We start from the raw sequence: 14,505 nt of genomic DNA on the forward strand, positions 1-14,505 counted from the left end.
CAGAGGGGTGTAGAGGAGTGTACATGGGTGACAGAGGGGTGTAGATGAGTTTACATGGGTGACAGGGTACAGAGGAGTGTACAGGGGTGACAGAGGGGTACAGAGGAGTGTACATGGGTGACAGAGGGGTGTAGAGGAGTTTAAATGGGTGGCAGAGGGGTATAGAGGAGTGTACATGGGTGACAGAGGGGTGTAGAGGAGTGTACATGGGTGACAGAGGGGTGTAGAGGAGTTTACATGGGTGACAGGGTACAGAGGAGTGTACAGGGGTGACAGAGGGGTACAGAGGGGTGTAGAGGAGTGTACATGGGTGACAGAGGGGTGTAGAGGAGTGTACAAGGGTGACAGAGGGGTCTAGAGGAGTGTACATGGGAGACAGAGGGGTGTAGAGGAGTGTACATGGGTGACAGAGGGGTGTAGAGGAGTGTACATGGGTGACAGAGGGGTGTAGAGGAGTGTACATGGGTGACAGAGGGGTGTAGAGGAGTGTACAGGGGTGACAGAGGGGTATAGAGGAGTGTACATGGGTGGCAGAGGGGTGTAGAGGAGTGTACATGGGTGACAGGGTACAGCGGAGTGTACAGGGGCGACAGAGGGGTACAGAGGGGTGTAGAGGAGTGTACATGGATGAAAGAGGGGTGTAGAGGAGTGTACAAGGGTGACAGAGGGGTGTAGAGGAGTGTACATGGGTGACAGAGGGGTGTAGAGGAGTGTACATGGGTGACAGAGGGGTGTAGAGGAGTGTACATGGGTGACAGAGGGGTGTAGAGGAGTGTACATGGGTGACAGAGGGGTGTAGAGGAGTGTACATGGGTGACAGAGGGGTGTAGAGGAGTGTACAGGGGTGACAGAGGGGTATAGAGGAGTGTACATGGGTGGCAGAGGAGTGTAGAGGAGTGTACATGGGTGACAGAGGGGTGCAGAGGAGTATAGAGGAGTGTACATGGGTGACAGAAGGGTGTAGAGGAGTATACATGGGTGACAGAGGGGTATAGAGGAGTGTACATGGATGACAGGGGTGTAGAGAAGTGTACATAGGTGACAGGGGGTGTAGAGGAGTGTACATGAGTGACAGAGGGGTAAACAGGAGTGTACATGGGTGACGGGGTGCAGAGGAATGTAAATGGGTGACAGATGGGTGTAGAGGAGTGTACATGAGTGACAGAAGGGTGTAGAGGAGTGTACATGGGTGACAGAGGGGTGTAGAGGAGTGTACATGGGTGACAGAGGGGTGTAGAGGAGTGTACATGGGTGACAGAGGGGTGTAGAGGAGTGTACATGGGTGACAGAGGGGTGTAGAGGAGTGTACATGGGTGACAGAGGGGTGTAGAGGAGTGTACATGGGTGACAGATGGGTGTAGAGGAGTGTACATGGGTGACAGAGGGGTGTAGAGGAGTGTACATGGGTGACAGATGGGTGTAGAGGAGTGTACATGGGTGACAGAGGGGTACAGAGGAGTGTATATGGGTGACAGAGGGGTGTAGAGGAGTGTACATGGGTGACAGAGGGGTACAGAGGAGTGTACATGGGTGGCAGAGGGGTGTAGAGGAGTGTACATGGGTGACAGAAAGGTGTAGAGGAGTGTACATGGGTGACAGAGGGGTGTAGAGGAGTTTACATGGGTGACAGAGGGGTACAGAGGAGTGTACATGGGTGACAGAGGGGTGTAGAGGAGTTTACATGGGTGACAGAGGGGTACAGAGGAGTGTACATGGGTGACAGAGGGGTGTAGAGGAGTGTACATGGGTGAAAGAGGGGTGTGGAGGAGTGTACAAGGGTGACAGAGGGGTGTAGAGGAGTGTACATGGGTGACAGAGGGGTGTAGAGGAGTGTACATGGGTGACAGAGGGGTACAGAGGAGTGTACATGGGTGACAGAGGGGTACAGAGGAGTGTACATGGGTGACAGAGGGGTGTAGAGGAGTTTACATGGGTGACAGAGGGGTACAGAGGAGTGTACATGGGTGGCAGAGGGGTGTAGAGGAGTGTACATGGGTGACAGAGAGGTGTAGAGGAGTGTACATGGGTGACAGAGGGGTGTAGAGGAGTTTACATGGGTGACAGAGGGGTACAGAGGAGTGTACATGGGTGACAGAGGGGTGTAGAGGAGTTTAAATGGGTGGCAGAGGGGTATAGAGGAGTGTACATGGGTGACAGAGGGGTGTAGAGGAGTGTACATGGGTGACAGAGGGGTGTAGAGGAGTTTACATGGGTGACAGAGGGGTGCAGAGGAGTATAGAGGAGTGTACATGGGTGACAGGGGTGTAGAGAAGTGTACATGGGTGACAGGGGGTGTAGAGGAGTGTACATGAGTGACAGAGGGGTATACAGGAGTGTACATGGGTGACGGGGTGTAGAGGAATGCACATGGGTGACAGATGGGTGTAGAGGAGTGTACATGAGTGACAGAAGGGTGTAGAGGAGTGTACAGGGGTGACAGAGGGGCGTAGAGGAGTGTACATGGGTGACAGAAGGGTGTAGAGGAGTGTACATGGGTGACAGAGGGGTATAGAGGAGTGTACATGGGTGACAGGGGTGTAGAGAAGTGTACATGGGTGACAGGGGGTGTAGAGGAGTGTACATGAGTGACAGAGGGGTATACAGGAGTGTACATGGGTGACGGGGTGTAGAGGAATGCACATGGGTGACAGATGGGTGTAGAGGAGTGTACATGAGTGACAGAAGGGTGTAGAGGAGTGTACAGGGGTGACAGAGGGGCGTAGAGGAGTGTACATGGGTGACAGAGGGGTGTAGAGGAGTGTACATGGGTGACAGAGGGGTGTAGAGGAGTTTACATGGGTGACAGAGAGGTACAGAGGAGTGTACATGGGTGGCAGAGGGGTGTAGAGGAGTGTACATGGGTGACAGAGAGGTGTAGAGGAGTGTACATGGGTGACAGAGGGTTGTAGAGGAGTTTACATGGGTGACAGAGGGGTACAGAGGAGTGTACATGGGTGACAGAGGGGTGTAGAGGAGTTTACATGGGTGACAGAGGGGTACAGAGGAGTGTACATGGGTGACAGAGGGGTGTAGAGGAGTGTACAGGGGTGACAGAGGGGTGTAGAGGAGTGTACATGGGTGACAGAGGGGTACAGAGGAGTGTATATGGGTGACAGAGGGGTGTAGAGGAGTGTACATGGGTGACAGAGGGGTACAGAGGAGTGTACATGGGTGGCAGAGGGGTGTAGAGGAGTGTACATGGGTGACAGAAAGGTGTAGAGGAGTGTACATGGGTGACAGAGGGGTGTAGAGGAGTTTACATGGGTGACAGAGGGGTACAGAGGAGTGTACATGGGTGACAGAGGGGTGTAGAGGAGTTTACATGGGTGAAAGAGGGGTGTGGAGGAGTGTACAAGGGTGACAGAGGGGTGTAGAGGAGTGTACATGGGTGACAGAGGGGTGTAGAGGAGTGTACATGGGTGACAGAGGGGTACAGAGGAGTGTACATGGGTGACAGAGGGGTACAGAGGAGTGTACATGGGTGACAGAGGGGTGTAGAGGAGTTTACATGGGTGACAGAGGGGTACAGAGGAGTGTACATGGGTGGCAGAGGGGTGTAGAGGAGTGTACATGGGTGACAGAGAGGTGTAGAGGAGTGTACATGGGTGACAGAGGGGTGTAGAGGAGTTTACATGGGTGACAGAGGGGTACAGAGGAGTGTACATGGGTGACAGAGGGGTGTAGAGGAGTTTAAATGGGTGGCAGAGGGGTATAGAGGAGTGTACATGGGTGACAGAGGGGTGTAGAGGAGTGTACATGGGTGACAGAGGGGTGTAGATGAGTTTACATGGGTGACAGGGTACAGAGGAGTGTACAGGGGTGACAGAGGGGTACAGAGGAGTGTACATGGGTGGCAGAGGGGTGTAGAGGAGTGTACATGGGTGACAGAGAGGTGTAGAGGAGTGTACATGGGTGACAGAGGGGTGTAGAGGAGTTTACATGGGTGACAGAGGGGTACAGAGGAGTGTACATGGGTGACAGAGGGGTGTAGAGGAGTTTAAATGGGTGGCAGAGGGGTATAGAGGAGTGTACATGGGTGACAGAGGGGTGTAGAGGAGTGTACATGGGTGACAGAGGGGTGTAGATGAGTTTACATGGGTGACAGGGTACAGAGGAGTGTACAGGGGTGACAGAGGGGTACAGAGGAGTGTACATGGGTGACAGAGGGGTGTAGAGGAGTTTAAATGGGTGGCAGAGGGGTATAGAGGAGTGTACATGGGTGACAGAGGGGTGTAGAGGAGTGTACATGGGTGACAGAGGGGTGTAGAGGAGTTTACATGGGTGACAGGGTACAGAGGAGTGTACAGGGGTGACAGAGGGGTACAGAGGGGTGTAGAGGAGTGTACATGGTTGACAGAGGGGTGTAGAGGAGTGTACAAGGGTGACAGAGGGGTCTAGAGGAGTGTACATGGGAGACAGAGGGGTGTAGAGGAGTGTACATGGGTGACAGAGGGGTGTAGAGGAGTGTACATGGGTGACAGAGGGGTGTAGAGGAGTGTACATGGGTGACAGAGGGGTGTAGAGGAGTGTACAGGGGTGACAGAGGGGTATAGAGGAGTGTACATGGGTGGCAGAGGGGTGTAGAGGAGTGTACATGGGTGACAGGGTACAGCGGAGTGTACAGGGGCGACAGAGGGGTACAGAGGGGTGTAGAGGAGTGTACATGGATGAAAGAGGGGTGTAGAGGAGTGTACAAGGGTGACAGAGGGGTGTAGAGGAGTGTACATGGGTGACAGAGGGGTGTAGAGGAGTGTACATGGGTGACAGAGGGGTGTAGAGGAGTGTACATGGGTGACAGAGGGGTGTAGAGGAGTGTACATGGGTGACAGAGGGGTGTAGAGGAGTGTACATGGGTGACAGAGGGGTGTAGAGGAGTGTACATGGGTGACAGAGGGGTGTAGAGGAGTGTACAGGGGTGACAGAGGGGTATAGAGGAGTGTACATGGGTGGCAGAGGAGTGTAGAGGAGTGTACATGGGTGACAGAGGGGTGCAGAGGAGTATAGAGGAGTGTACATGGGTGACAGAAGGGTGTAGAGGAGTATACATGGGTGACAGAGGGGTATAGAGGAGTGCACATGGATGACAGGGGTGTAGAGAAGTGTACATAGGTGACAGGGGGTGTAGAGGAGTGTACATGAGTGACAGAGGGGTAAACAGGAGTGTACATGGGTGACGGGGTGCAGAGGAATGTAAATGGGTGACAGATGGGTGTAGAGGAGTGTACATGAGTGACAGAAGGGTGTAGAGGAGTGTACATGGGTGACAGAGGGGTGTAGAGGAGTGTACATGGGTGACAGAGGGGTGTAGAGGAGTGTACATGGGTGACAGAGGGGTGTAGAGGAGTGTACATGGGTGACAGAGGGGTGTAGAGGAGTGTACATGGGTGACAGAGGGGTGTAGAGGAGTGTACATGGGTGACAGATGGGTGTAGAGGAGTGTACATGGGTGACAGAGGGGTGTAGAGGAGTGTACATGGGTGACAGATGGGTGTAGAGGAGTGTACATGGGTGACAGAGGGGTACAGAGGAGTGTATATGGGTGACAGAGGGGTGTAGAGGAGTGTACATGGGTGACAGAGGGGTGTAGAGGAGTGTACATGGGTGACAGAGGGGTACAGAGGAGTGTACATGGGTGACAGAAAGGTGTAGAGGAGTGTACATGGGTGACAGAGGGGTGTAGAGGAGTTTACATGGGTGACAGAGGGGTACAGAGGAGTGTACATGGGTGACAGAGGGGTGTAGAGGAGTTTACATGGGTGACAGAGGGGTACAGAGGAGTGTACATGGGTGACAGAGGGGTGTAGAGGAGTGTACATGGGTGAAAGAGGGGTGTGGAGGAGTGTACAAGGGTGACAGAGGGGTGTAGAGGAGTGTACATGGGTGACAGAGGGGTGTAGAGGAGTGTACATGGGTGACAGAGGGGTACAGAGGAGTGTACATGGGTGACAGAGGGGTACAGAGGAGTGTACATGGGTGACAGAGGGGTGTAGAGGAGTTTACATGGGTGACAGAGGGGTACAGAGGAGTGTACATGGGTGGCAGAGGGGTGTAGAGGAGTGTACATGGGTGACAGAGAGGTGTAGAGGAGTGTACATGGGTGACAGAGGGGTGTAGAGGAGTTTACATGGGTGACAGAGGGGTACAGAGGAGTGTACATGGGTGACAGAGGGGTGTAGAGGAGTTTAAATGGGTGGCAGAGGGGTATAGAGGAGTGTACATGGGTGACAGAGGGGTGTAGAGGAGTGTACATGGGTGACAGAGGGGTGTAGATGAGTTTACATGGGTGACAGGGTACAGAGGAGTGTACAGGGGTGACAGAGGGGTACAGAGGAGTGTACATGGGTGACAGAGGGGTGTAGAGGAGTTTAAATGGGTGGCAGAGGGGTATAGAGGAGTGTACATGGGTGACAGAGGGGTGTAGAGGAGTGTACATGGGTGACAGAGGGGTGTAGAGGAGTTTACATGGGTGACAGGGTACAGAGGAGTGTACAGGGGTGACAGAGGGGTGTAGAGGAGTGTACATGGGTGACAGAGGGGTGTAGAGGAGTGTACAAGGGTGACAGAGGGGTCTAGAGGAGTGTACATGGGAGACAGAGGGGTGTAGAGGAGTGTACATGGGTGACAGAGGGGTGTAGAGGAGTGTACATGGGTGACAGAGGGGTGTAGAGGAGTGTACATGGGTGACAGAGGGGTGTAGAGGAGTGTACAGGGGTGACAGAGGGGTATAGAGGAGTGTACATGGGTGGCAGAGGGGTGTAGAGGAGTGTACATGGGTGACAGGGTACAGCGGAGTGTACAGGGGCGACAGAGGGGTACAGAGGGGTGTAGAGGAGTGTACATGGATGAAAGAGGGGTGTAGAGGAGTGTACAAGGGTGACAGAGGGGTGTAGAGGAGTGTACATGGGTGACAGAGGGGTGTAGAGGAGTGTACATGGGTGACAGAGGGGTGTAGAGGAGTGTACATGGGTGACAGAGGGGTGTAGAGGAGTGTACATGGGTGACAGAGGGGTGTAGAGGAGTGTACATGGGTGACAGAGGGGTGTAGAGGAGTGTACAGGGGTGACAGAGGGGTATAGAGGAGTGTACATGGGTGGCAGAGGAGTGTAGAGGAGTGTACATGGGTGACAGAGGGGTGCAGAGGAGTATAGAGGAGTGTACATGGGTGACAGAAGGGTGTAGAGGAGTATACATGGGTGACAGAGGGGTATAGAGGAGTGTACATGGATGACAGGGGTGTAGAGAAGTGTACATAGGTGACAGGGGGTGTAGAGGAGTGTACATGAGTGACAGAGGGGTAAACAGGAGTGTACATGGGTGACGGGGTGCAGAGGAATGTAAATGGGTGACAGATGGGTGTAGAGGAGTGTACATGAGTGACAGAAGGGTGTAGAGGAGTGTACATGGGTGACAGAGGGGTGTAGAGGAGTGTACATGGGTGACAGAGGGGTGTAGAGGAGTGTACATGGGTGACAGAGGGGTGTAGAGGAGTGTACATGGGTGACAGAGGGGTGTAGAGGAGTGTACATGGGTGACAGATGGGTGTAGAGGAGTGTACATGGGTGACAGAGGGGTGTAGAGGAGTGTACATGGGTGACAGATGGGTGTAGAGGAGTGTACATGGGTGATAGAGGGGTGTAGAGGAGTGTACATGATTGACAGAGGGGATGTAGAGGAGTGTACATGGGTGATAGAGGGGTGTAGAGGTGTGTACATGGGTGGCAGAGGGGTATAGAGGAGTGTACATGGGTGGCAAAGGGGTGTAGAGTAGTGTACATGGGTGACAGAGGGGTGTAGAGGAGTGTGTAGAGGGGTGTAGATGGGTGGCAGAGGGGGGTAAAATGCAGCGCTCCGCTCATTAGATTAGATTAGATTCCCCCACATTAGATTGCCAGCTCCCCCACATTAGGTCGGGAGTTCCCCCACATTAGTAGGCAGCTCCCCCACAATAGTAAGCAGCTCCCCCACAATAGTAGGCAGCTCCCCCACATTAGGTCAGCATTTCCCCCACAATAGTAGGCAGGTTCCCCACAATAGTAGGCAGCTCCCCCCAACAATAGTAAGCAGTTTCCACACAATATTAGGCAGCTCCCCCCAACAATATTAGGCAGCTCCCCCCACATTTGTAGGCAGCTCCCCCCCACATTAGGTCAGCAGTTCCCCCACAATAGTAGGCAGGTTCCCCACAATAGTAGGCAGTTCCCCCCCCACAATATTAGGCAGCTCCCCCCACATTTGTAGGCAGCTCCCCCCACAATATTAGGCAGCTCCCCCCCCACAATATTAGGCAGCTCCCCCCAACAATATCAGGCAGCTCCCCCCAACAATATCAGGCAGCTCCCCCCAACAATATCAGGCAGCTCCCCCCAACAATATTAGGCTGCTCCCCCCAACAATATTAGGCAGCTCCCCCCAACAATATTAGGCAGCTCCCCCCCAACAATATTAGGCAGCTCCCCCCAACAATATTAGGCAGCTCCCCCCAACAATATTAGGCAGCTCCCCCCCACAATATTAGGCACCTCCACCCCAACAATATTAGGCAGCTCCCCCCACATTTGTAGGCAGCTCCCCCCCACATTTGTAGGCAGCTACCCCCCACATTAGGTCAGCAGTTCCCCCACAATAGTAGGCAGCTTCCCCCCACCCCACAGACATACAGCTTCCAGCCATATACAGTGTATGGCTGGAGGCTGTATGTCTGTACTGCTGCCCCCACAGTGATCCGGTCACCGCTCCTCCGGCCCGGGGTCACATCTACTGCTATGCCATATGGACCATAGCAATAGGTGCCGGGACCGGAGGAGCGGTGACTGGAACACTGAAGAAGATGATGCGGTCACTTACCAGGCCCCAGCCAGCGTGCGTTCTCCTGCGACGATCCTGCGGTCCTCCTGCGTCTCTATGGTTGTACGCACGGGACGTCAGTGACGTCCCGTGCGTACAACCATAGAGGCGGAGAAGCGAAGGACCGAAGGAGGATCGCAGGAGGACGCCGGGGAATGGTGAGTGACAGGCGGACATCCTTATGTTCTGAAAAGATTTTTCGGGACACAGGGATGTCCGGGATAGGAATACTTCTTTTTATGTGCCCGGGCCGGCTCCCGTGTGTGGCTGAAGGCAGGGGCCGACCAGAGCATATAAAAACTAATACTGTATACTAAAAACAAGGGGGCCTCCAGCTGTTGTGAAACTGCAACTCCCAGCATGCCCGGACAGACTTTGCAGAGGGGTGGCAGAGGGGTGTAGAGGAGTGTACATGGGTAACTGAGGGGTGTAGAGGAGTGTACATGGGTAACTGAGGGGTGTAGAGGAGTGTACATGGGTGGCAGAGGGTTGTAAAGGAGTGTACATGGGTGACAGGGGGCGTAGGGGGTGGCAGAGGGGTGTACATGTGTGATCGAGGTGTAGAGGAGTGTACATGGGTGGTAGAGGGGTGTAGAAGAGTGAACATGGGTGACAGGGAGCATAGGGGGTTACAGTGGGGTGGACAGGGGTGACAAGGTATTAAGAGAGGGGTGGATAGGGGTGACAAAGGGACAGAGGGGTGAATAGGGGATGGACATGGGTGACAAGGATGTGGTCAGGGGTGGACAATGGAGAGTGAACATCATGGGTGACAGGGGAATGGACAGGGGTGACAGAGAGGTGGATAAGGGGGTGGACATGCATGACAGGAGGGTGAAAAGGGGGTAAAAGAGGGGTGTACAGGAGTGAGAGAGGGGTGGACTGGGGTGACAAAGGGACAGAGGGGTGGACTGGGGTGGACATGGGTGACAGAGGGGTGGATGGGGGGTGATCATGGGTGACAGAGATATGGACAGGGGTGACAGAGGGGTGGCCAAGGTGGACATGGGAGACAGGGGGGGGGGGTGGTGAACAGGCGTGACAGAGGGTTGAATAGGGGGGTGGACATGGCTGACAGGGGGGTAGACAGGGGGTAGACAAGGGGTAACAGGGGGTCAGAGGGGTGAATAGGGGGTGGACATGGTTGACAGAGGGGTAGACTGGGGGGGTGGTCAGAGGGTTGCCCAGGGGGGACATGGGTGACAGGGGTGGCCAAGGTGGACATGGATGACAGGGGGGATGGATATGGGAGACAGGGGGGGATGGACAAGGATGACAGGGGGATGGACAAGGATGACAAGGGGGTTAAAGGGGTGAATAAGGCTGTGGACATGGGTGACAGGGGGTAGATTGGAGGGTGGACATGGGAGACAGGGGGTGAACAGGGGTGACAGGGGGGTGAACAGGGGGTCAGAGGTGTGGACAGGCATGACAAGGGGGTAAAGGAGGGGTGGACAGGGGTCACAAAGGGACAGAGAGGTGAATAAGGGGGTGGACAGAGGTGACAGAGGGATGGACAGGGGTGGCCAAGGTGGACATGGATGACAGAGGGGTGGAAATGGGAGACAGTGGGGGGGTGAACAGGTATGACAGGGGGGTGGAAAAGGATGACAAGGGGGTAAAAGAGGGGTGACAAAAGGGACAGAGGGGTGAATGAGGGATGGACATGGGTGACAGGGTAGACTGGGGCTGGACAGGGGAGGTGGTGAACATGGGTGACAGGGTGGACAAGGCGGACATGAATGAAAGGAGGGTGGACATGAATGACGGGGGGAAAACAGAGGGGTGCAAAGGGTACAGTACCTTAAGCAAGCCGGCACAGGGCGCAGCTTGCAGTTCCATGGCTTCTTCGGCACCATTTTCGGCTTACTGTGCCGGAGGGGGACGCTGGGTGCGCAGTACGCACGTACGCTTCCCTTCCCCCCCTCCGGCGCTGTGAGTCACAGGCGCACAGGCTGGGGCGGCAAATTATAAATCCTGCGGCATCGGGGGAGCACGGCCTGATCTAGGGGGGGCCATGGTCGCCAGCTAAACCACAGACACCGCGGTAGCAGTGCCGGGCACGGGTGTCATGGAAAATTAAAAAAAATATATATTTTTTTATATTTAAAGTGACAGGCGGTGAACAGCGGGCCCCCTTCCCGGCCGGGCCTTAGGACGACGGCCGATTGGACCGGCCTGTCAGTCCGCCCCTGGTTTGAATCCAACATAAGGTTACATTCACACGAGCGGATTTTCGCAGCGGATTTCGCTGCGGATCCACTGGTGAAGGCCCACTCTATGCTGTCTTTACATGTGCCTGCTCGTAGCGGCAATACGCCGCTATGAGCAGACACACTGCGATGTGCGAGTCGCAGTATACTCGCACATTGCGGGAGCTCTCTGCCTAGCTCATCGAGTGGCCGCGATGTGAGTACGCCGCGCACATCGCTGCAGGGTGTCCTCTCGTCGCAGCGTATTGCCGCTACAAGCAGGCATATGTAAAGACAGCATAGAGTGGGCCTTCACCCCCGGATCCGCAGCGTAAAATACGCTGTAAATCCGCTTGTGTGAACGTACCCTTAGGGTTCGATCACATGGGCTGATTTACTTAGGATTTTCTGCAGAAAATCTGCAGCAGATTTTGCAACTGTTGCCTTCAATGAATAAGCAGAAAATCTGCATTAGTAGCATATTTACAGATTTTCTGCACACCCTTTGAAGTGAATAGTAGCAAAATCGGCTGCAGATTTTCAGCTGTGGCTGTTCGGGCATGCTGGGAGTTGTAGTTTTGCAACAGCTGAAGACACACTGTTTGGAAAACATTAATTTTGTCTGACAGACGGGCCAGGGCCTGTGTCCATAATATGGATGCAAACTCATTGTATCATGGACAGGTTAGAATGTTCACAACATATTTTGTTCAGTATTTTTAGAGAAAACCAGAAGTGGGTCCAAAACACAGAAAAGGTGCAAATCTCTCCATTATAGTTTTCCTATGTGTCGGTTCTACTCCATGTTTTGGCTGAAAATACTAATAAAAATGACACTGATCGAAATGCTGTGTAAATGCTGTGTAAACGTTACGTTTCTGTGACAATAATAGTTATCGAATATTAATTTCTTCCTAGTTACAGGTCATTAGGATTTTTTTTCTGTATTGTTTGTTGCTGTACAGATGGCTGACCTGCCGGCAGGGGGAGCTCTTCCCTCTAGTTATTGGTGGTTTTCGTCTAATCCGTGCCCCTTACTTCTCGCGAGAATCTGATTACTTGAACGTGATTTCACTGTGGCACTGGAATTGGCCCGGTAAAGTTTGAAGGTGGGTGTAATGTAAACAAGAAGAGCCGCGGGGCGGTGTAGCGCCATGTGAACGGTTACCGACACCTTGTTTATAGTGTTTAGGTAGCTACCTGCCGCGTGCGTTATTTTAGCAGTGTGCTGCATCCTGTAGTGCAGTGGAGCGGGTGTGAATACCTCCTATGAGTGCGTTGTGTGGTTGTGATAATATAGTAACATTGTAGCTGTCATATACATATGGTCACTTATCCACCTGTCTGTTCTCCTTGTGTCCTCTCACAGTGTGTGTTTAGGGAATGTCCTGGCTGCCCAGTCCTCATGAACTCCTCAGACTCCTCCTCTAAGGTACAGACATCTCATATGGATATGTAATGATTGTTCTTTATGTCTTCACAGTTAAAGGGGTACTCCGGTGGAAAGCTTTTATTATTTTTTTTATGAACCGGTGCCAGAAAGTTAGACAGATTTGTAAATTAATAGAACAGAGATAGGTAGCCAGTGGTACGATGAAAAATTCTGTTTATTCAGATCCCATAATACCGCATGCAAGCGGGACTCAGCCAGGTAACAAACAACCAATAATCAGCGTGGACGCGTTTCGGGTATGCACCCTTTGTCTCAGCAGCTTGCATGCGGTTTTATGGGATCTGAATAAACAGAATTTTTCATCGTACCACTGGCTACCTATTTCTGTTCTATTGCTTATGCTGGAGTCTTCAGCCGTGTTGGGTGTCCTGAGAGGTGACCATACCTACCTTAGATTTGTAAATTACTTCTATTAAAAAAATCTTTACCCTTCCAGTACTTTTTAGCAGCTGTATTCTACAGAGGAAATTCTTTTTTATTATTTCTTTCTTTCTTTTTTGTCTTGTCCACAGTGCTCTCTGCTGACACCTGATGCCGGTATCAGGAACTGTCAGGAGAAAATCCCCATAGCAAACCTATACTGCTCTGGACAGTTCCTGATACGGGCATCAGGTGTCAGCAGAGAGCACTGTGGACAAGACAAAAAAGAAATTCAAAAAGAACAGAATTTCCTCCGTAGCATACAGCAGCAAAAAAGTACTGGAAGGATTAAGATTTTTTTCAATAGAAGTAACTTACAAATCTGTTTAACTTTCTGGCACCAGTTGACTTAGTACCCCTTTAACCTAATGTCTCAGCTGTCAACTTGTACACTCCTGTTCTGTGTGCGCCCCCTACTGTTCAGAATACCATAGAACAGTGGGAATAAGTCTAGGGCAGTGTTTCCCAACCAGAGTGCCTCCAGCTGTTGCAAAGCTACAACTCCCAGCATGCCTGGACAGCCAACGGCTGTCCAGGCATGCTGGGAGTTGTAGTTTTGCAACAGCTGGAGGCACCCTGGTTGGGAAACACTGGTCTAGGCTGTGGGTCATGTTAGACATGTCTCTGATAAGCCAAGCACATTACATGTTAGGCTTCTTTTACACCACATAATCAGAGCCTTGTGATATATCCATTAAAAATATATGAAGGTTTTAATAGCTGAACTTTTTTTTTTTTTTTGCAGGGTAGGATAATGCAGATCTCTACACTTTGTCAAAATTTAGCAAAAAATGATTTCCCGTTATAAAAAAAAAAAAAAAAAATACATAACGGATCATTGTTTTTTTTTTTTTTTTTGCTGTTCACAATAGCATTGTTGACTACGCTTTTCTGGGGTGTGGAAGTTTAATTTTAAAAAAACTACTTGTCCACGGGATTAAAATGGAGGAAAATATACTTGTCCCTCATGGGCAATTTTCGCTTTTACACTCGTTTTTTTTCCTCCTCTCCCTATAATAGTCATAACTAACTACTATAATGATATCTTTTAATTTTTCCATAACATATGCTCTGAAACAAAAAAAATATTGGTGAAGTGAAATTGAAATAGTAAAAGATAATGTAGCAAATGTGGTAGTTTTCTTTTCTACGCCATTTACCTTGTGGTTGAGATAACATGTTGTTTTGATACTTTAGGCGCCTGATTACAGCAATACCAGATTTGTATAGTTTACTTCAAGTTTTACTAATTAAAAAAAAAAAGAATTTTTTTTAAATTGCCATTTTCTGACCCATGTAGCTTATTTTTTTAAATATACAAGGCTGTATGACGGGCAAATTTTTTTGCGCCATAATCTTTGTTTTGTATTGGTACCATTTTGGTATTGATCTGACTTTTTAATCGCTTTAAACTTTTTTTTGGGGGATATTATAAAAATTGCAATTCTGTGATTTGGTATTTTCTTTACATTTACGTAATTTTCCGTACGGGATACATAATGTTATATTTTAATATTTTGTGCAAGTACGCACGCAGTGATACTAAATATGTTTATTTTATTATGTTTACATGTTTTTATATAGGAAAAGGGGGTA

At 51.3% G+C, this 14,505-nt stretch overlaps 1 protein-coding gene across 5 annotated transcripts in view; it reads left to right on the forward strand.

Annotated features, from left to right (window-relative positions):
- Positions 1-12,024: 12,024 nt before the first annotated feature.
- Positions 12,025-14,505, forward strand: part of CCDC62 (coiled-coil domain containing 62) — a 36,270-nt gene continuing 33,789 nt past the window's right edge. Inside the window, exons 1-2 of one of the 5 annotated variants that reach the window (XM_056535447.1) lie at positions 12,025-12,145; positions 12,406-12,468. In XM_056535447.1, coding sequence (XP_056391422.1) covers positions 12,442-12,468 — 27 coding nt within the window. In that variant the 5' untranslated portion in view covers positions 12,025-12,145; positions 12,406-12,441. Of the gene's footprint in view, positions 12,310-12,405; positions 12,469-14,505 lie in introns of all 5 variants that reach the window. The other 4 variants (XM_056535410.1, XM_056535437.1, XM_056535420.1 and 1 more) reach the window with 4 other exon arrangements.

The sequence above is a fragment of the Hyla sarda genome, chromosome 1 (genome assembly GCF_029499605.1).
Source record: "Hyla sarda isolate aHylSar1 chromosome 1, aHylSar1.hap1, whole genome shotgun sequence".
NCBI lineage: Eukaryota > Metazoa > Chordata > Amphibia > Anura > Hylidae > Hyla > Hyla sarda.